The sequence below is a fragment of the Aspergillus karnatakaensis genome (genome assembly GCF_047715665.1).
Source record: "Aspergillus karnatakaensis strain CBS 102800 unplaced genomic scaffold BJY04scaffold_70, whole genome shotgun sequence".
In the NCBI taxonomy this organism is placed as follows: domain Eukaryota; kingdom Fungi; phylum Ascomycota; class Eurotiomycetes; order Eurotiales; family Aspergillaceae; genus Aspergillus; species Aspergillus karnatakaensis.
Genome location: NW_027395782.1, coordinates 123,470 through 143,734, shown reverse-complemented (window position 1 = coordinate 143,734; position 20,265 = coordinate 123,470). Strand labels below are relative to the sequence as shown.

The following is a 20,265-nucleotide window of genomic DNA, read 5'->3' as shown; positions in this document are numbered from 1 at the left end:
TACGTTAAGAAATATAGAAGAGGCATGAAGGAGGCGGATGTTGTTGTGTTGGCTTGCTTACCGTGCGATGCGAAAGAGATACTGGGAGGAAAGGGTGTAGGCGAAGCCCTCGCAGAGAAACTCGTGATCAGTTTTCTGCCCGCATTGACGGCTCAGCATATCCAGGAGTACATCTCGTCAAGTCACACAGGAGGCAATAACGATGTGCCACTGCCGTATGTGGTCAGGGCGACCACTAATGCTGCTTCCATGGTGTGCAAAGCTCTAACGGTCGTCGAAGAGGCTGAGCACGTCCCGCAGGATGCGAAAGCCATCCTAGATTGGGTACTCGGTCTCGTTGGAAAGGTCAAGTATCTTTCGAGATACTCCTTTGCCAGCGGATCTTTGATGACTGAATTGTCGATGGCCATGATTGCAAACGTACTCGACGGAATATATGTCGCAGCTGAGATCAATCGGCTTCATGGACAGACTCTAGAGCTAGAGGCAGACATGTTGGAGGGACTGCTTGCAATGATGCGAGCGGGCTATGATCCGCGCACGGTGCGATTCCTGACTATCAGCTCGAACCATTATGTGGATGAGGTATTGGAGAGCATAACGAATAGAGGCGCAGGCCGGGGGCTGTTTTATAACAAGCTGACTGCCGTCCTCTACCATATGCACAGTCTCGAAACACAGAGCTCTGATCTGAGATTTGAGAAAGAAAGGTCGGCTCATGAAAAAGAGGTCAACGGGTCCGCCTCCAAGGAATGCGTTCTAATGTAAAGCAATGGATCATGTGAGGGGCAATAGTTGCATATTGGGGTCGTGTATGTAGGTGTAGGTGCAGGTGGCTTAGTTAGCATAACCCCTCATTTGGAGATAAATAGCGTCGCATCGGCCCTGTCTGTTCAGCTACCAAGTCAGCGCAATGAAACAAAAAGCCTTCTGGCCAAGAAGCCCAAGACGCTTTTCTACAAGCCCCAAGCTCCTGTGTAGCTCGCCAACTACACAGCATGGACCATTACTACACGGCTTCTCCGCGGCAAAGTCTCCGCTTTCGGTTCTGCCAACGAAGAGCCTTATCTACTCTGTTTTATTCACCTCGGTGATGTCGTCGCCACTACTGAAGCCTTCATTAGCGGTGCTGAAGTATGTGATCGACTCAAAATCCTCGTTGTTTCATCCGTCCAGGAATGCGCTCACTCGCTACCTTTTGCGAACAACCATCTACAACCACTTTTGCGCCGGAGAGAACGAAGTAGAGGTTCGGCACTCGGTGCAAAAGATGAAGGCGCTTGGCTTCAAAGGAGTAATCCTTGGGTATGCGCGGGAGTCCGTTGCGAAGATAGATGTCCTAAACCCGGCTGCAGCGGCAAAGATTGAACCAGAAGTACTAGACTATGCAGTGGACGAGTGGAAAGAAGGAAACCTGCGCACACTCAAAATGATCGGAGCGGGAGACTACCTGAGCGTTAAGTGAGTCCTGCAAGTTTGAACACGGCCGCTGCTAACATCATAGGTTCACGGGAGCGGGTCCAGCTGCGGTTGAGGCACTCGCTCGGGGCGATCACGTCCCACCACCGCGCATTCAGGCGGCCATCACAGAGATCTGTGCGGTAGCGGCGGCGCAAGGCTCACGGCTGTGGATCGATGCGGAGCAACAGATATTTCAGCAAGCTATTGACGACTGGACGATAGACCTGATGAGACAGTTCAATCGCGACGGGAACGTGGTGGTACTCAACACTATCCAGGCGTATCTCAAATCATCAGCACAGAACGTAAGCCGACACCTTACTCTTGCCTCAGCTGAAGGATGGACGCTCGGCATCAAGCTGGTTCGAGGCGCGTACATCGCCCACGACTATCGCTCACGGATCCACGACACCAAAGAGGAGACAGATGCCAACTACAACCATATTGTGCAGTTTCTGCTCACGCGCCAGTATCCTGCAGATGAACCCTCGGCCCACGCATTTCCCCACGTCCGCTTGTTTGTCGCGACGCATAACGCGGAAAGCGTTCGAAAAGCCTATTCGCTGTCGCGGCACCGGATGCAGAACAGGCTCCCGACAATTCCAGTCGAGGTGGTGCAGCTGCAGGGGATGGCAGATGAGGTAAGCTGCGAGTTGTTGGCTTATAACGCTTCAAGTAAGGGGTCGGACGAGCAAACTGCACTGCCAGGGGTCTTTAAGTGTCTGGCCTGGGGCTCGCTGGAGGAGTGTCTACACTTTCTCCTGCGTAGAGCGATTGAAAACCAATCTGCTATGGAACGAACACGCCACACGGCGATTGCATTGAGGAGAGAGGCATGGAGGCGCCTTGGGTGGACAGGCCATTAGATCTAGCAGTTAAATCATGTCATTTGCGCGCACGGATAGTTTGATCAAGCACTTCCTTGCTAAAATGTTATGCAATACCCCGCAAATCATATCATGCGAACAGCGAGACGGACCGCGTGATATCACTATTCAATGCGGAGAACCCTGTCAGTTTGTAATTTTGCAATGTCATACTCGTGCCAGCAGGAGAAGTACTTCACAGAAACTTCTTGGCTGCGTTGGATTGACCTATAACCTGGGTAACTTGCTGTCACAGCATTGGGCCTTGTTTCTCGCGTAAGATTCCCTTGACCTCTGCGTAGTCAGGGTCATCGTCCTCCAGTATAGCCTCCTGCTCACACGTCTCTAGTATTTCCAACACGTAATCCTGGCAGTCCCACTCAAGTGTCTCGTTCTCCACGATCGCTTCTTCGACAATGCGTTTCACGCTTGCAATGTCTGGTATTCCGATCTCGCTGACGTAAAGCGATTCGATAAGGGATGGCATGTCAGTTGGCTTTCCGTGGATTGTAGTTTTTCTGAACGATGGATGCTCTCCATCAACCTCGTATATGAGATCCTCAAAGTCGGTATGAAGATGGAGAGCCCAGTGTCGGAAGTTGCCGTAGCGGGGCTGGTAGATGCCGACCAAGAGGAGACGGTTTGCCCATCGCGTCTTGGTGTGAGCGGTTCGGCGCTGGGGTTACTCCAATGTAATGACCGGCAGGGTTCAGATAGTTAGCGTATGGTGTGGTTCTCGCGAGTAAGAGCAATGAGACAGGCAGACCAATGCTGGGCAGAACTAAGCGTGGTGTGAACAGTGAGGCAGAGGCTGATGTTTACTCCCCGCTATAAGGCGATCACGCCTCATCGGTGCCTAAGGCCAATAGACTCCTTCCACTCCTTAAGGTCCACTCCAGCTCTGAACTGTGAAGCTTTCACCATCACCATCATTCATCTCTGTCTACTCGCTCCGGACTGCAGACAAGCTCTCGCCTACTTCACATTCTCAACTTGTCGATATGTGTATCTTCCCTAACTACTGCCAAGAACCAGCCAGCGCACTGCCCTTGCCTCTTTGATTTCTGCCGTACGACTTGGCTTATATATTTATTGAGCGGGTGAGTCTGACCCCAGATTCTAGATGAAGCTCAATGTCACTCCAGTGATCTCGGGGTGAGTCCGACCTTCGCAGAAATACCGGGCTAATTGTGGAACGTGTCTGCCTTCCAGTTTTTCCAAGTCCAGCTCCACCAGCTGTAACGTTCCTTGTTGATCTGCCAGTTCCGGCCAGAGCGATGCCTTCGGCATCGACGTCATGGGCTTCGGGCAACCAGATTATGATGCACAAAGGCTGTCTCTCGCATGGTCGTTCGAATTTCTACCTCCCAATCATCGTTTGACTCTTGTTTCTGTGGCTGAGGTAATCTCCGCTGTCAGATGGCGGTTGAAAATTGAACCTACTGATGTCGCGTCGGTGTGGACTCAGGTTCTGGTTTCTCCAAATTTAGCGGGGAGGAGATGCTGGGCCTCCGTCAGCGCTCAGCGATCTTCGCCCTATTTGCTGATCTTGGATACGAAGATGGAGAAGCAAGAAAATCATTGCCACTGTCAGTGCGCGACAGTAACATAAATTTTACGCCCCTTGTCGTTCTGTCAACGGTTGAAAATTTTTTTTCTTTTTCATAATCTTGCTTGTTAGGGGAGACGCCCAAGATGCGCTTCCAAGTAAGTCTTTCATCCTGCTTTGTTGCGATTTGAATGCTAACCATCGACTAGCACATCTCCTCGTGGCTTCCGCTACTACTTCAGCTCCCTGCCGAAGGTAATAGCCTTCCCAATAAACATAATGCGCGTGTCGCGAATGGCCTGAGACGACACGATGGAGGCAACGCTGGCAGTTCAAACAACACCTACGAAACATTGTTTCCCGGAGTGACTTGGGATGAGGATCAGTGGATCTTGACAACAGATACTCTTGATCAAGGACACTACCAGTCGCGTGGATCAGTCGCAAACGGTTACATTGGTATCAGTGTGTCGAGCGTTGGCCCATTTTTTGAACTTGATCTACCTGTTGCCGATGATGTGATCAACGGTTGGCCGCTATACTCCCGCCGGCAGTCTTTCGCCACAATTGCCGGGTTCTACGATTTGCAAGCAGAAACGAACGGTTCCAACTTTCCCTGGATCAATCAGTATGGAGGAGAAAGCGTGATCAGCGGTGTACCTCATTGGAGTGGTCTGATCTTAGACCTCGGAGGCCAGGACTTTCTCGACTCCACAGTGGACAACCGAACTATCAGCGACTTTCAATCTAGTTACGATTTTAAATCGGGCGTTCTGTCGTGGTCGTACACATGGACCCCATCCGGCGACAAGGGCTCTTTTGACATTTGCTACCGCATCTTCGCAAACAAGCTCCAGGTCAATCATGCCGTGGTCGAGTTGGAGATCACCCCATCGCAGGATGGTCAGGGCTCTATCGTGAATGTCCTCGATGGATATTCCGCAGTGCGAACTGACTTTGTTGAGTCTGGAGAGGACGATGGCGCTATATTCTCGGCTGTCCGACCATGGGGAATCCCAGACGTCGCTGCGTACTTCTACGCGAATGTGACAGGGTCAGAGCATCTTGATTTGTCCTCTGGTAGACGGGTTACCGACAAAGAGTATGTTAGCACAAACGAGTCCTCAATTGCGCAATCGTTCGATGTCAACTTTGTTGCCGACGAGAAAGTCCGCCTAACCAAGTTTGTTGGTGCTGCTTCTACTGACGCCTTTTCCGATCCCCAAGCCACCGCCAAGCAAGCGGCGTCTGAAGCATTGGCAGGTGGCTACCATCGCTCTCTCAAATCGCATGTCGAAGAATGGGCAACGATTCTGCACGAGGACTCTGTCGATCGCTTCACGAATCCGACAACAGGCCGGTTGCCGGACGATCAGAACATCATTGACTCTGCTATCATCGCTGTCACCAACACATATTACCTGCTGCAAAACACAGTTGGCAAGAATGCTATTCGCCTGGCATCCGACGCACCCCTCAACCAGCATAGCTTGTCTGTGGGCGGTTTGGTCTCGGATTCATACGCGGGTATGATCTTTTGGGATGCTGATGTATGGATGCAGCCTGGACTGGTTGCTTCTCATCCCGAGGCCGCTCAGGCAGTTACCAACTACCGCACGAACATGTACCCACAAGCACAAAAGAACATTGAAACTATTTACACCGGCTCTAAGAACCAGACCTATGTCCAGCCAGAAGCTGCTATTTACCCATGGACGAGTGGTCGCTTCGGCAACTGCACAGGCACCGGAGCCTGCTGGGATTATCAGTATCATCTCAATGGCGATATTGGGTTGTCGCTGATTTACCAGTGGGTGACAACCGGCGACACCGATACTTTCCGCGAGAAGCATTTCCCGATTTATGACTCGGTGGCGACTTTGTACGGAAACATTGTCGAGCGCAATGGAAGCTACTGGACGTTGACCAACATGACTGATCCTGTAAGATTCTCACCCTTGTCTTAGTGTTACGCTGCTAACTGTATAGGACGAATACGCCAACCACATTGACGCTGGGGGTTTTACCATGCCCATGATTTCCGAAACCCTTCAGTACGCCAATCTCTTCCGGGAGCAGTTCGGGGAGGAACCCAACGAGACGTGGACTGACATCTCGGACAACGTACTCATGTTGAGGGAGAATGGAGTGACGCTGGAATACACAACTATGAACGGAACTGCAGCCGTCAAGCAAGCCGATATCGTGCTTGTCACATACCCTCTTGTTTACGACAACTACACGGCCGAGACCGCGCTTACTGACCTTGACTATTATGCAAACCGGCAGTCTGCTGACGGACCTGCAATGACCTGGGCCATCTTCTCGATTGTCGCCGGCGCCGTTTCTCCTTCCGGATGCTCTGCGTATACCTACCACCAATACTCGTACGCTCCGTACGCGCGTGCACCCTTCTTCCAACTGTCTGAACAGATGCTTGATAACGCCAGCATCAACGGCGGTACTCACCCAGCGTATCCATTCCTGACTGGTCATGGTGGTGCCAACCAGGTTGTCCTCTTTGGCTACCTCGGACTTCGGCTTCTTCCCGACGATGCAATTCATATTGAGCCCAACCTTCCTCCTCAGGTTCCGTACGTGAAGTACCGAACGTTCTACTGGCGTGGATACCCCATCTCGGCGCAGTCCAATTATACGCACACCATTATCCAGCGCTCCACTCAGACCGAGCCATTAGAAACTGCTGATCCACGATTTGCCAACGCTTCAATCCCGCTGTATGTTGGCCTGGCTGACAATGCAACGTTGTACCGGCTTCCGGTGCAGGGGCCCCTTACTGTCCGCAACCGACAGATCGGAACGGTAAATACAATTGAAGGCAACCTTGTCCAATGCAGCCCTGTCTTTTCTACCGACGATTTCGAGCAAGGCCAGTTTCCAATTTCGATTGTTGACGGAGCAACATCCACCAAGTGGCAGCCAAGCTCATCCAATGCGAGCGCAGTGACTCTGGACGTGGGCGTGACAATGGACCGAGCGCTCACCCAGGCGGCTGGCTTCCACTTCGAATGGGCGCAAGCACCGCCTGTGAATGCTTCGGTTATCTTCCACGATGAGCCTTTGAGTGACCCCGTGTCGGTGTTGGCTTCTCCCGGCCCGAACGTCCGAATTGTGGCGAACCTCACCAGCATCGAACAGTCGGAGCCGTACGACGAGGAAGCGAGCGACTTGAACGAGATCAAGACTCCAGTTGGAAACTCGACAACGATCGAATTAATTCGATCAGTTCCAGTTTCTCGGTACGCGACGTTAGTAATCTCAGGGAACCAGGCCATTGCGGATGGCGAGCAGGGAGTGGGTGCGACCGTTGCCGAATGGGCGATCCTCGGTCCAAATTCGGCCAGGGGGCAGCGACGCATCCAGCGAGTTCCGTTACGTGCTCTCTGAAGATCTAAGAAATGCTGTACTCTACATGTATTCTGATGATAATGATGAGCATTAATAAGATTTGATTCTTTAGACTTTAACGACCTTTAAGTGTGGTGGCCGTATTCAAATGTTATTCATCCTGTGGTCCACCCGGTGGGCCGCGTTCCAGCGGGGGGTGCGATTCTTGAATCTTCAGGATAAGCGAAATGAAGCAGCGGCCGTCAACCTTTGTAATAAGAACGAGTCGATTGAGTCGATTGAGCCATGACTATGCTCAAACAAGCAGGAGCACTTCCCCAGTTTTCCCGGGGAAACTCCGTCACTCCGTCACTCCCTCAGTCTCCCTCTCGCGGAAATAAGCCCCATGGCGATCAATCGCAAGCCGCCTCAGCTCGTTTATGGGAGACGGTCAAAGCAACAGAGACAAAACAAGGCGCAGATCGGATCCTTGGTGAGATTTGGGTTGCGTTCGTCTGCCTGACTGTTACTCTCATTCGTAGATACTCCAGACCGTTGGAATCAGGCGGCCGGCCCGGGTGAGATTCGGAGGACATCCGCAGCACAGCAGTGAGCAGAGCAGTAGCATCAGCTCCAGCTGCCAGGATCGTAAGACGACAGGCGCGCAGTTGGAATTTAAAATAGAACAACAGCAATTGGCGTCACACAATCACGCCCATCACACCAATAGTCGCGAGAATGTTGGTGAGACGCCAAGACAGCCAATGGCCATCTCCACCCAGTCCAGAATGACTCCATTACCAAGCACATCGGCCTCGACCTCGCTATACAAACAACCTTGCTCCCCGCCAGTAATCAGACCACAATTACTGATGGCCAAGAGGATCGTCTGCTCGGCATGCAGCACCTTAACCACACGAAGTCAGAGCCCCGAGCCCTCTTCCCTCTCCCGGCACTGACGTATGGCTCTCCCATTGGCAGCGCCTTCCAGACCTTGTTGCTGAAATAAGCTGAGCTGCTGAGGTGATACCCCAGTGGGACTGCCATGATCCATCATGTTCCTGCAGCTGCAACTTGCTCTGATCGGCAGATGTATAAATACCCTCCCGCTGCTGTCGGTCTGCCGTGACAGCTTAGCTTGCCCTGCAGCTTCCTCGTCCGTTCTTATCTGCTTTACCCTTTCGTCTCCATTTTTATTTACTCACTGTCACAATGCGAGCTGCCATCGGCCTCGTCGGCCTCGTTGGCGTTGCCAATGCCGTTTGTCCTTACATGACTGGCGAGCTGGGCCGTCGTGACACCAACCCGGATGCGACGGAGGCTACCGAGGAGTTTCTCTCCGAGTACTACCTCGATGACTCTGACGCCTACTTGACTTCCGATGTAGGCGGGCCGATTGAGGATCAGAACAGTCTCAAGGCTGGTGAGCGAGGATCTACGCTGTTGGAGGATTTTATTTTCCGACAGAAGATTCAACGGTTTGATCACGAGCGGGTGAGTTTTCCGGAATATCTTCTAGGTTACACCAGCATAACATGCATAGGTCCCTGAGCGTGCTGTCCACGCCCGTGGCGCTGGTGCTCATGGTGTCTTCACCTCTTATGGCGACTGGTCCAACATCACCGCTGCCTCTTTCCTGGCTAGCAAGGCCAAGGAGACGCCTGTTTTCCTCCGCTTCTCAACCGTCGCTGGTAGCCGCGGTAGTTCCGACCTGGCTCGTGATGTCCACGGGTTTGCTACCCGCTTCTATACCGACGAAGGCAACTTCGATATCGTCGGTAATAACATTCCTGTCTTCTTTATCCAGGATGCCATCCGCTTCCCGGACCTGATTCACGCCGTCAAGCCTCACGGAGCCAGTGAGATTCCTCAGGCTGCTACTGCCCACGATGCCGCTTGGGACTTCTTCAGCCAGCAGCCTAGCACTCTGCATACCCTGCTTTGGGCTATGTCTGGTCACGGTATTCCTCGTTCGTTCCGTCACATGGATGGTTTCGGTGTGCACACCTTCCGCTTTGTCACTGATCAGGGCGACTCGAAGCTTGTCAAGTTCCACTGGAAGACTCTTACTGGTAAAGCTAGTTTGGTCTGGGAGGAGGCGCAACAGATTTCTGGCAAGAACCCCGACTACATGCGTCAGGATCTGTTTGAGTCGATTGAGGCTGGTCGATTCCCTGAGTGGGAGGTATGTACTGCCGTGCGTTATTACTGAACGATGCTAACTGATTAGCTCGCTGTTCAAATCATGGACGAAGAGGACCAGCTCCGCTTCGGCTTCGATCTCTTCGACCCTACCAAGATCGTTCCCGAGGAGCTCGTCCCCTTGACCAAGCTCGGCAAGATGACTCTCAACCGCAACCCCCGCAACTACTTTGCCGAGACTGAGCAGGTCATGGTATGTTAGCTTCACCGTCCCTTAGTATACTCTCTAACAATATCAGTTCCAACCCGGCCACATCGTCCGCGGCGTCGACTTCACCGAAGACCCCCTCCTCCAAGGCCGTCTCTTCTCCTACCTCGACACCCAGCTCAACCGCAACGGCGGCCCCAACTTCGAGCAACTCCCCATCAACCAGCCCCGCGTCCCCGTCCACAACAACAACCGCGACGGCGCAGGCCAGATGTTCATCCCGCTCAACCCTAACGCCTACAGCCCCAACACCCTGAACAGCGGCTCCCCCAAGCAAGCCAACCGCACCGACGGCCGCGGCTTCTTTACGGCCCCCGACCGCACCGCCTCTGGCAACCTCGTCCGCGCGCTTAGCTCGACCTTCGACGACGTCTGGTCCCAGCCCCGCCTCTTCTACAACTCCCTCGTTCCAGCTGAACAACAATTCATCGTCAACGCCATCCGCTTCGAAAACGCCAACCTCAAATCCGACGTCGTCAAGCAAAACGTCATCATCCAGCTCAACCGCATCTCCAACGACCTCGCCCGCCGCGTCGCCCGTGCCGTCGGCGTCGAAGAACCCCAGCCCGACCCAACCTACTACCACGACAACACAACCGCTGACGTCGGCACCTTCGGCAACAGACTACAATCCCTCGCCGGTCTCAAGGTCGGCGTCCTCGCCTCCGTCAACGCCGAGACCTCCGTCTCCGCCGCTGCTTCCCTGCGCTCCAGCCTCGCGGATTCCGGTGTCGATGTCGTTGTCGTCGCGGAACGGTTGACCAACGGCGTTAACCAGACTTACTCCGCCTCCGACGCGATCCAGTTCGATGCCGTTGTTGTCGCCCCTGGCGCTGAGGATTTGTTTTCTTCTAAGGTGACGTCTGCGTCTTCGACGCTTTACCCGGCTGGTCGGCCTGCTCAGATTCTTATCGATGCTTTCCGGTTCGGAAAGGCTGTTGGTGCCATTGGCAGTGCTAGTGCGGCGCTTGAGACCGTCGGCATTGAGCAGGGTGAGGGTGTCTTTACTGCTGAGAGCGTCACTGAGGATTTTGTCGGTGATGTTGAGGAGGGTTTGACGGTTTGGCGGTTCGTTGAGAGGTTTGTCTTGGATGAGGCCGAGCAGCAGCAGCAGGAGTAAGGGACTGGTGATGATGAGAGGGAGTGATGACATGACTTGTATGACAGATTAACAACCTTAGGAATCACTCTTCCTAGACTCTAGAGTAGACACCCCTCAGGGTGGAGGGGAAGTAATATATATCTTTTATTCGTTTTTCATTTTTTTACCTCGTCTCAAACACCTATGCCTCAACAAAGCAAAGCACTAGTACCACAGCCCTGTGTACCGCACCGTAGAGTATCCTACCTAGCGATATCGATTAGATATTGCCAGCCCACACTACCTCATCCAGCGTGGCTGCAGGTGCGCTGTTCTCCCTTCCGTCTTCCTTGATATTTTCTTTTCTTGCGTGTATCGTATCGTACGTAACTATCTGGTGGGTGTGACTACTGATAGAGTAGTATGCAGAAACGAAGATGAGGTGGTAATGTGCACAAGGGACGTTTTCATTGAACCTTTATTGTCTATTTCTTCATCGAGACCATCTGAAGCTAACTACCCTACCACAGCACCACAGGCTCATGTCAACCAGTCAGTATCGGAGTGGGAAATGCGTCGCTGCAAACTCGAACAGTATGGCTTTCATTCTCCAGATTCCGTGGATGAGAATGTAGCCGAAAAGAACATTGATGGTCGAAGACACAGACCAAGACGAGGACCAGATGCTATCCGACCTTGGAATCCACACCGAGACCAGATTCATTCCGCCCTCTGCCATGATCGATGACAGGGAACAGAGGAGCAGCCATTTCGTAATGAGTGAGAGAAGAATGATAGCGACGGTTAGTAAGAGGGGTGAACCGAATGTGAAGAGCTGCGCGGCTGATAGATGGAGGATCGACTTGGCATAGGCGGTTTTTGCGGGTGGTGGCAGGGTGGTGGTGGATAAAACGAACTCGTCCATGAATGTTAGCCTTGAAAAGCCACGGGCGAGGCTGAGAAGCGCTCGTTGTGTCGATGGAACATGCTGCATTGGCATTGAAATTCCTGACTTGGAGAATGGCAGAGTCTTCTCCCCTGTCCGCAACGCCGCATGTTCCAAAATCGATATTAGGAGTGGGAGGTCTGAAACAAGGAGTCTTGAGGCTGTCGGATCTGCCTCGTATCCTAGCTCTCTTGTCTCTTCTTCAAGAGCTGTCCTGGGGCTTGTGTAATTCGGGAAGCGCGTGTAGAAGCCCGGGTCTGTTGGTTCGATTGTCAGGTTTTTAATCGTGGACGGATCCTTTCCGTATCCAGCCCGCGAATGTATGATGATTTTCTCATTGCTGAATGACCGGCATGGGAGATATGTGACTTCGACGGCACCAGGGTAGTTCTGGACAGCGTGTGTGAGGTAGCTCCGGAAGAACGACTCCATTTTTCTAAAGACATGTTATTAGCTTTGGAGCAGGTAGAAGGGGAGAAATTCAACGTACAATTCCAGAGATGTAATTTCCCTCCCAACACTCCCAGTCCGCACGGGCGGCTTCTTATGCATTTTCATCTTTCCCGAGAATTTGATCTTCAACGCCTTACTAATAATCTCGAATGTAGTGAAGACACCTGGGACGCTCCACTTAACCAGGAACAGCAGTAGATCCCATGTTGATATTGTTGTGGGATCAATCGGTGGCCCTGCGCAGGTAAGGCGGGTTACCATGCGTACCACGCCGGTTTCATTTAGCGTTGTCATATTTGAGAACGAGGCGTTGGAGGACCACGAAGAGGGATGTAGGGGGTCCATCATCCGCTGGGAGACAAGCCCGTCGACCTTCTCGAAGGGCGAGGCGAAGACTGTTTTGTGCCACGTGCCGGAGTAGAACTTTGATTTTGAAGTGCTGGGTAGAGAGGTTATGAGGTTGGCGGGGTCGAGGTATGTTGCTTCAGGGTGGGTCGGAAACGAAGTTTGTGGCTCTGGCGAGGAATCTGAAGGCTTGAGTCGGAGGAAGATATTTCTTTTCTCAAAGTACGAGTTGTTGATTTCTAGTATCAACGCGTCGAGTTCGAGGTTCGCGTTGTAGAGGTACCACCAGCTCACGACGTTTCGGGAGAAACCGAGGAATTTGGGAACTGTGAGGAGGTAGGCGTGTGGCCATTGCGTGGGATCTTCGTTCTATACGCTCGTCATTAGCCTTTTGATATTGAGAAGGGGACAAAGGTAGTCACCTGATCACGAAGAAAGGAGTCCAACTTTCCTCTCAAGCCGATGCCATACTCCCCGCGATGCAATAGCCGCACCGCGTCAACGCTGAACCAGCACCGGAGATGTGCTCTCGCTCTTCTCCAAAACCCCACGTCACCACCACCTGGTGGGGGAGACACATCTTGTACCGAGGGGTCGTCAATTGCGAGCAGATTTCCTACCCGGCATGAGATACCGACAGGGACTCCAAGCAGGAGGAAATTGTTGGCAAATTTGTCTTTGATCGGGGATAGGCGGGTATGGTTGAAGTTGACGGGGATGAGTAGTGGTTTCGACAGGACCTGTTGCGGAGTTGAGAGGGAGACCAAAGGACGCGGTGCGACAAGGGACCGTAGAAGGAGGAATACAATGGAGAGGACAGTGAGAAGGATTGGGAAAGTGATGAAGGTATGAAGTGCTGCGGGCCACAAGGAGAGGGATGAAGTGTGGCCCAAATAGAGGATAAGGAGGAGGCTGTCTGTGAATACCATTTTGGCGAGAAAGGGATCAAGCAGTGCTTTTGCTTTGAGAATCAAAACAACAAAAACTAGGAATTGAATGATTGCAGCAAACATATCTATAATTCCACTGTCCAGGTCGTCAGCCACCAGAAGACAGGTAGAACAGTTGATTCTTCCACCTCTCGGCTATCCCCGAGCTGAACAATGAAGATTTGTCCCAAAGACGGTGAAAACGTCTGCCCTACTGCAGCACTGCCTTATGCTACCCACAATTCAGCCAGCGTGGTTGATATCAAAATCAGACAACAGCCACTCCCGTCAATCCCGGCGTTCCCGGACAGACAAGGGCTGGCTGAAGCGGCCCAACCTGGCTGGCTGAGCCCGTTCGCATGGCTGTCAGGAATATGCACGAACGAAAAGCACGAACCAATGTCGGCGATTAATGGATCTCGGAAGAGGATTCCTGACGATTTGAAACAAGGATAAACAGAGCGATGGGCTCTGATTGGGTGGAGACGACCTAGGCGCGCCACGTTTCAGATGGTGGCTTGCGGTGTCTGGGAACTAGGTAGGAAATGGAGATAGTTGACTCGGTGTCAGCTCTCTATTCCTCGAAGAGAAGGATTGCACTAGGAGTAGCCGATGTTAGGCCGGGCGTAGCGAGGATAATTGTGGATGGACGGTGCAAACCGTATCGCAGACTGGCGTGCGTTGACAAAGTTCCAAAGGGTGGTACATAAATACGAATGCACTTCTTCGTTGTTAGACAATTGACCAAAAACATTGAAGGCTTCATACGGACCACACTATCCTCAATCGTTGACAATGGGCCTTCCATCGAGACCACCATGCCGAGTCATCATCATTGGCGGAGGTGTCTCCGGCATCGCAATGGCATGTCGGCTGCGAAGAGACTTCAGCCTGACCGACTACTGTATCTATGACAGACAGCCAGGACTAGGAGGAACATGGTGGGCGAATACATGTCTGTGCTCTCGCCCTAACCAAATCCGATGCCATTGGTACTGATGGAGATCGAATGTAGATCCTGGATGCGCAGTCGACATTCCCGGCTTCTGTTACAGCTACTCGTTCGCGCCAAATCCGGACTTCACCCAGATGTTTCCAGGCCAAGCAGAGATCCTGAGCTATCTCTCTTCTGTTGTCAGGCAGTACCGGGTTGATGAACACTTCGCCGGTGGTGTCGAGTGGACTGGAGCGAGCTGGAATGAACAAACGCAAACTTGGCTTGTGACGCTGCGGAATGTGAAAACACAAGAGCCGTTCACGCAGGAGTGCCGGATCCTAATTTCTGCTGTGGGTGGGTTGGTGAACCCGCAAGACCTGAAGATTCCTGGTGCCGAGACGTTTCTGGGAGACATCATACATACAGCCAGGTGGAAAGCTGGAACGGATCTGACAGGGAAGAATATCGCGGTTATTGGAAATGGAGGTAAGTATCTGCCAATAATCGCTGAATGACGATTGCTAATGGTAACAGCTTCGGCGGCGCAATTGGTCCCGGCTATTGTCCATCAAGCAAAGTCTGTCACGCAATTCATGAAGGTCAGAATACTCATACCTCCCAAGATTCTGCTAACCCCAAGGTCTAGTCCCCGCACCATATAGTCCACGCAAGCGACCATAAGATTTCACCTGAATGGAGAACACTCCTCCGACGCATCCCCCTCCTCCTCTGGTTCATTCGCATAATCCTCTTCCTATACATGGAGATCACATGGTTCCGTTTCCAGAACAACAAGCTAGGCGAGATCGGGCGAGCCAATGTCGAGAAGAAGAGTCGGGTATACGTGCAGAAGGCGGCCCCAGGTATGCTATTGCCTGGTCTTGTGTTACCTGAGATCTCGGTTAACGTGGATGCTAGGGTCATATTGGGATTTGTTAATCCCCACATATGAGTTCGGGTGTAGGGTAAGTGGTTGACGACTGATCCGGACATCTTGCAGAATGTATGCTGACGTGCATATCGCCAACAGCGACGCATCTTCGACCGTGGCTACCTTGCATCCCTGCACTCGCCAAACATGCGCCTGACAAATAGCCCGATTTCCGAGATCACATCAAACTCGATCATCACCTCCACGGGTGAGGAGATCCCCGTGGACACAATCCTTCTAGCAACCGGCTTCGCGCTCACACACTATGAGACCAACATTCGGGGTCGAGGCGGCAAGACGAGGGACCAACATTGGAAGGGGTACGGTCATAAAGCGACCTACAAGTCGATTGCAATGAGCGGGTTCCCGAATTTCTTCTATATCCTTGGGCCAAATTCAGGAAGACTGTACACGAGTACGATTCAGATTATCGAGAGGTGAGTGCTTTGCATTCGGGAAGGAGGTGTTTAGAATGCTGACTCGAGGATAGTGAAGTTGAAATGGTCATGAAAGCCATCAATCCTGTACTTCTTGGCCGAGCTTCTACCGTCGAGGTCAAAGCCGACAGTGAGAGGGAGTACGATAGTCGCCTTCACGAGGCTATTGACAGCACGGTGCATAGTAGTCTTTGCGGGAGTGTAAGTCTGGCCGACTTTCGGGGTTAATGTCACTCTAACGCGAAGCAGTATTTCATCGACCAAAGCACGGACAAGAATTGGTTCGTCTACCCCTGGAACACGTTTCATTTGTGGTGGTCGACATACTGGGACTCTCACAAAGATTGGGAGTATCGGACAAATGGCTCTTTGAATGGGATATCTGAGAAGTATAGCGATGAGAAAGGGGGTGAGGAGAAAGTGTAGATTGGAAAATAATCAATAGACAGTCTTTTTATATGGCGTTTGGATGACCCTGTAGCTCCTCCATTGACCGGAAAACGAGGACATGGTTGCTTTTCAGTGCGTTTGATCGTGGACTTTTCAGGCTAGTAAACTGTAAAAAGTTAGAGCGCGACGCTGGAGGCTCTTCATGCATTGTTCGCAATTTGAAAGAGTGAATACGGATTGTTCTTTGAAATCATCATTTCATCTTGTACAGTATCGCGGTTTATACTTGCTATATCGGTTCGGTGCCGTTGAGCATTGCTTGGATTAAAATCATGGGGGTATAATAAACGCGAATCCGTGCTTAACTGCCTGGGCCCTCTTACATATTGATGTCGATGCTCACGGAATTCTGCCCAGCGTCTGCAGACTTTTCTTTGGAATATGTCCTAGGTGCATCTGAGGGGATTCTTGTCACTCATGATAACATTGACGAGAGCAGATCGGTTTCAATATAAATTCGGATACTCTTCTCTGTTGGAACGAAGCTGAAGAGGATGAAGATGGTAACAAGTGGTGAGGAAGCAAGATCTCAGGTGGTGGAGAGCGGGAGATGCACGTGATTCCTGGCATTTCCTCAGCATGAGCACGCGTCTCTCTTGAAGAGTCTCTTGATTCCGTAGTTGTTTACCGCCCCCTCAACGTGAAATGAAGTCAGTGCAGGCTCGCCGTTCCAGCCTCCCGAGTCCCGACCTCTCAGGGAACGGAATATGGCTGGCGAGATACAACCCATGCCCAGATTGATAAACCCAGAGTGGGCCTTGCCCAGCCAGAATGTCGGCAGGACTGCTCCAATCAAGACTTCCCTTTCACCTCGTGGCTCTCCTATGAGGCTTTCCAAGCAAATCTTGGAGAAGCCTCCTAATCTCTCAGTCCTGATTTTCTTGCCAAGCCGACGTCTTTCTTGAGAGAGCTCCCCGCCATTGGAGGGGTATTCCTTGGCTGTCGTCTGTTGGGGTCGCTTATGCCGGCTCGAAGCTGCTCGGGCTCTTAACTTCTTGACTGACCTTCAACGCTCGACCGCGTGCTTCCCTTCACGAGATGTTATTCGTCTTCGGGGTGTCCGGAAGATTCTATCTTGCGGTCGAGATGGCATGGTGAGTCTTGGAGTATCGCGATCAACAGGTACGCTGCAGGCCGCAGCTATGACAGCACCGGGGTATAAAAAGGGCATGCAAGCCATACCTCTATTGCATTCCCTCAAGGTCCTCGTTCGTATTCCTCCCTTGGCGCCCTTCAAGCCTTTCAATCGGAATGAAGCTTCTCAGCCTCTTTTCCCTCGCGGCTGTTGCTGCCGGATGCGCCGACCACGTCCAGCGCTACTGCACCGATCGCAGGGAACGTGACTTTTTCAGTGGCCGCATCTTCGCCTCCGAGGTTTCGGAGTACAAGTATGTTCCCTTCGAGGTCTCTCCCGGCGTCACCTCTATCCACGTCTCCTTCGACTACACCAACAGAACCGAGAGTAACATCTACGCTGGTGTTTTTGACGAGCGTGGCCACGGCCTCGAGGACGGCAAGAACCTCACTGCTGGATTCCGCGGATGGTCTTTCGCTCTGCTGAACAACTGGACCTTCACCCCGACTGAGACCACCCCTATGTACGTCGGCGGCCCGGTCGCCCACGGAACTTGGTCCATCGTTCTCGTTAACAGTGCCATTGCCGGCGAGTACGTCGATTACAACATCACCATCGATTACGGATACGAGCCTGTGCAAGGCCAGCGTTTCTCTCTCCAACCTGCTGCATCTGACCTCGGCATCGACGCTAAGCGCCGCGCGCGCATGGACAATGTTACCGACGGCGAGATCTGGCTGAAGGGCGACTTCCATGTGCACACCACCTACTCCGACGGCACATGGACACCCCAAGAGCAAGTCGCGAACGCGCAGGAGGTTGGCCTCGACTTCTGGATCTCCACCGAGCACAACAGTGTCAGCGGAAACAACATTATGGGCTCATTTGCTCCTGAGGATATGCTTATCGGCCGCGGAATGGAAGTCACGACCCGCTTTGGCCACTGGCAGGCTGTTGGTATTGATCACTCGCAAACTCCCGAGTGGCGCTATGAGCCTAACAGCACTGAGTTCGCGCATGCCGTTGAGCAGGTTCATCGTGTTGGCGGGTTTGTTTCTGTTAACCACCCTTACATGCCGTGCAAGGAGTGTATCTGGAACCTTGATACCGATTACAAGTATGCGGATGCCATCGAGATCTGGAACGATGGTGTCACTGAGGAGATTAACCAGCAGGCTATCGATCTCTGGCAGGGTCTGCTCGCTCAGGGTCGTCGCATTACCGGTATTGGTGGCAGTGATACCCACCACCCGCCTAGCATGATCGGATGGCCTACCACCAAGGTCAAGGCTCGTTCGCTCAGTACCTCATCTGTTGTTGAGGGTGTCAAGCGCCACCGTGTGTACATCGTCCACAGACCCGAGATGGAGATCGACTTTACTGTCCGCGGTGAAGGGATCCATGCGCAAATTGGTGATATTGTTGAGACCAGTGGTGCAGCTGTTACGGCTCGCTTGGTTACCGAAGGATTTGAGGGACAGACAGCTTCCTTCATCACTGAGAAGGGGTACCTCCGTAATCAGACTGTTGAGGGGACAGAGCCGATTACCCTTGAGGTTGAGGAGGGGACCAAGTTCCTGCGTGTTGAGCTTCGTAACTCGACTGGGTCTTTCACTGGCATTACGAACCCTATCTACTTGCAGTAGATGCTTGGGATGACGATATGGATAATGAGAAATGTTTGTTAGAGAGTAATAGAATTTAATTGAGTCGCTGATAGATCTACCTACTCTTAGTCCAGACCATACTAAGGTGCGGCCGGATTTGCTCCTTCCCAATGAATAAACCAGCATCGCTCCTGCCCTCAACTGTGCTCTAGACTATCCTCCCAACTCGCACGACTTTCATTGTTTCACACCCACATGCTCCTTATCTCTCCTAGCTCTATCACAAAAGTGGCCCTATTTCTTCTCAGAAGAAGAGCCGGCAGTATCATAGACTCCCAACTCTTGTTCTCCGCTACGATACCAAGGAAGTCTCTCCGCCAGACTCTGTTGCAAGCGACATATCGGTGCTAGGATATTTCGTCCTCTGGACTGATACTCGCTAGAACGCCTAGCACCTCACTCTGATCATACGCAAGGCCCAAGAAAGCACAGCCTCGTCGTCTGAGAAAGGGTTACCAAGGTAAACGCCGTCTCTTTGGCTAATGAGCAATTTCGCTAGGAATGAAGGCTGGGTCCTTGCCAGCGCCTGGAGCACCCTCTCCGACACATCCAAACTGCTATCACGATTGTACTTCCAATCATCGTGTGTCACCAGCATCTTAAAAATCTCACATCGTTGAAGCATCACTTCCTCTTCCTCGTCATATAGCCAGGCCGCCACCGCACAAACGCTCCGGTATCGATGTACACTCTACACCCTGACAGCATTGACATCGACTTTTCCCGTCGCCGAAAGCATCTTAACAATATCTGTGTTCGCCCTCCTGGAAGCCCACCACAATGGCGTCGCGCCGTCGCTATCTTTCAGATCAACTTCAATGTCATCTCTGGACAGCAAGTACTCAACGACATCAGTTACTCCATGCTCTGCGGCCCACGATAGAAGCGTCCGCCCATCCGGCAGAATCATATTTGGTGCCACTCCGTCAGCATGCGTCAGAAATAGCTTAATGATAGACACGTGATTTCTAACGGCAGCTATGCGTATGATGGTGTATTTAGCCTTTTAATTCCTCCACGCTTCGGTATCGGCTCCATAGTGTAGCGCAAGGCGTGCGGTGGCGTCGCGACCCTCCTCTGCGGCCCAGTACAGGGCGCAGCTGTTTTTGAAAAACGCGTCTCTGCGGTAGAGGTATGGATTTAGGAGATTGTAGAGGAAACGGTTTGTCTGGGTTAGGAGTTGATGTCGGGTGCTGAGCTAAAATGCCTTGCTAGATGCAAGAGAAGCTCATTTGGGAGGTCGAGGAGTGACAGCGTCATTGTTGCTGGAGCATTATTTAGAGGCTGCAGCGTGCATTTTGCCGGGAGGGGACGTGTTGAAAGGAGGAGGATGCTCGGAATACGAGGATTTCGGGACAGTGTTGCTTTTTAGCAGAAGTC

General features: G+C 52.2%; 8 protein-coding genes across 8 annotated transcripts; 6 read left to right on the top strand and 2 right to left on the bottom strand.

Annotated features, from left to right (window-relative positions):
* Positions 1-161: 161 nt before the first annotated feature.
* Positions 162-903, top strand: BJY04DRAFT_200402 (pyrroline-5-carboxylate reductase; the record flags this gene model as incomplete). Its single annotated transcript, XM_073712916.1, has 1 exon — positions 162-903. A coding segment is annotated over exon 1 (514 nt), but the record flags the coding sequence as incomplete, so codon positions are not given.
* On the top strand, positions 818-2,452 carry BJY04DRAFT_147623 (putative proline oxidase Put1). Its single transcript, XM_073708816.1, has 2 exons — positions 818-1,461; positions 1,505-2,452. Exons 1-2 carry the CDS (start codon positions 914-916, stop codon positions 2,325-2,327), a joined length of 1,371 nt encoding a protein of 456 aa, XP_073566043.1. The 5' UTR covers positions 818-913; the 3' UTR covers positions 2,328-2,452.
* A 1,372-nt stretch (positions 2,453-3,824) lies between these two features.
* Positions 3,825-7,407, top strand: treA (alpha,alpha-trehalase treA). The gene is made up of 3 exons (XM_073708817.1): positions 3,825-4,034; positions 4,086-5,819; positions 5,866-7,407. Exons 1-3 carry the CDS (start codon positions 4,023-4,025, stop codon positions 7,282-7,284), a joined length of 3,165 nt encoding a protein of 1,054 aa, XP_073566042.1. The 5' UTR covers positions 3,825-4,022; the 3' UTR covers positions 7,285-7,407.
* Positions 7,408-8,436: 1,029 nt separating this feature from the next.
* Positions 8,437-10,754, top strand: cat1 (catalase catB; the record flags this gene model as incomplete). Its single annotated transcript, XM_073714302.1, has 4 exons — positions 8,437-8,718; positions 8,768-9,409; positions 9,455-9,619; positions 9,666-10,754. The coding sequence occupies 4 exons, from the start codon at positions 8,437-8,439 to the stop codon at positions 10,752-10,754; spliced, it is 2,178 nt and encodes a 725-aa protein (XP_073566041.1).
* Positions 10,755-11,268: 514 nt separating this feature from the next.
* Positions 11,269-13,388, bottom strand: BJY04DRAFT_223309 (uncharacterized protein; the record flags this gene model as incomplete). The annotated part of the gene is made up of 3 exons (XM_073717656.1): positions 11,269-12,097; positions 12,152-12,828; positions 12,882-13,388. The coding sequence occupies 3 exons, from the start codon at positions 13,386-13,388 to the stop codon at positions 11,269-11,271; spliced, it is 2,013 nt and encodes a 670-aa protein (XP_073566040.1).
* Positions 13,389-14,183: 795 nt separating this feature from the next.
* BJY04DRAFT_223308 (flavin-containing monooxygenase) lies at positions 14,184-16,119 on the top strand (the record flags this gene model as incomplete). The annotated part of the gene is made up of 8 exons (XM_073717655.1): positions 14,184-14,343; positions 14,404-14,811; positions 14,860-14,924; positions 14,972-15,188; positions 15,244-15,290; positions 15,356-15,693; positions 15,747-15,894; positions 15,943-16,119. 8 exons carry the CDS (start codon positions 14,184-14,186, stop codon positions 16,117-16,119), a joined length of 1,560 nt encoding a protein of 519 aa, XP_073566039.1.
* An 818-nt stretch (positions 16,120-16,937) lies between these two features.
* On the top strand, positions 16,938-18,929 carry BJY04DRAFT_200379 (polymerase/histidinol phosphatase-like protein). The gene has a single exon (XM_073712915.1). It carries the CDS (start codon positions 17,395-17,397, stop codon positions 18,862-18,864), a length of 1,470 nt encoding a protein of 489 aa, XP_073566038.1. The 5' UTR covers positions 16,938-17,394; the 3' UTR covers positions 18,865-18,929.
* A 647-nt stretch (positions 18,930-19,576) lies between these two features.
* Positions 19,577-19,795, bottom strand: BJY04DRAFT_200378 (uncharacterized protein; the record flags this gene model as incomplete). Its single annotated transcript, XM_073712914.1, has 1 exon — positions 19,577-19,795. The coding sequence occupies one exon, from the start codon at positions 19,793-19,795 to the stop codon at positions 19,577-19,579; it is 219 nt and encodes a 72-aa protein (XP_073566037.1).
* Positions 19,796-20,265: the final 470 nt, after the last annotated feature.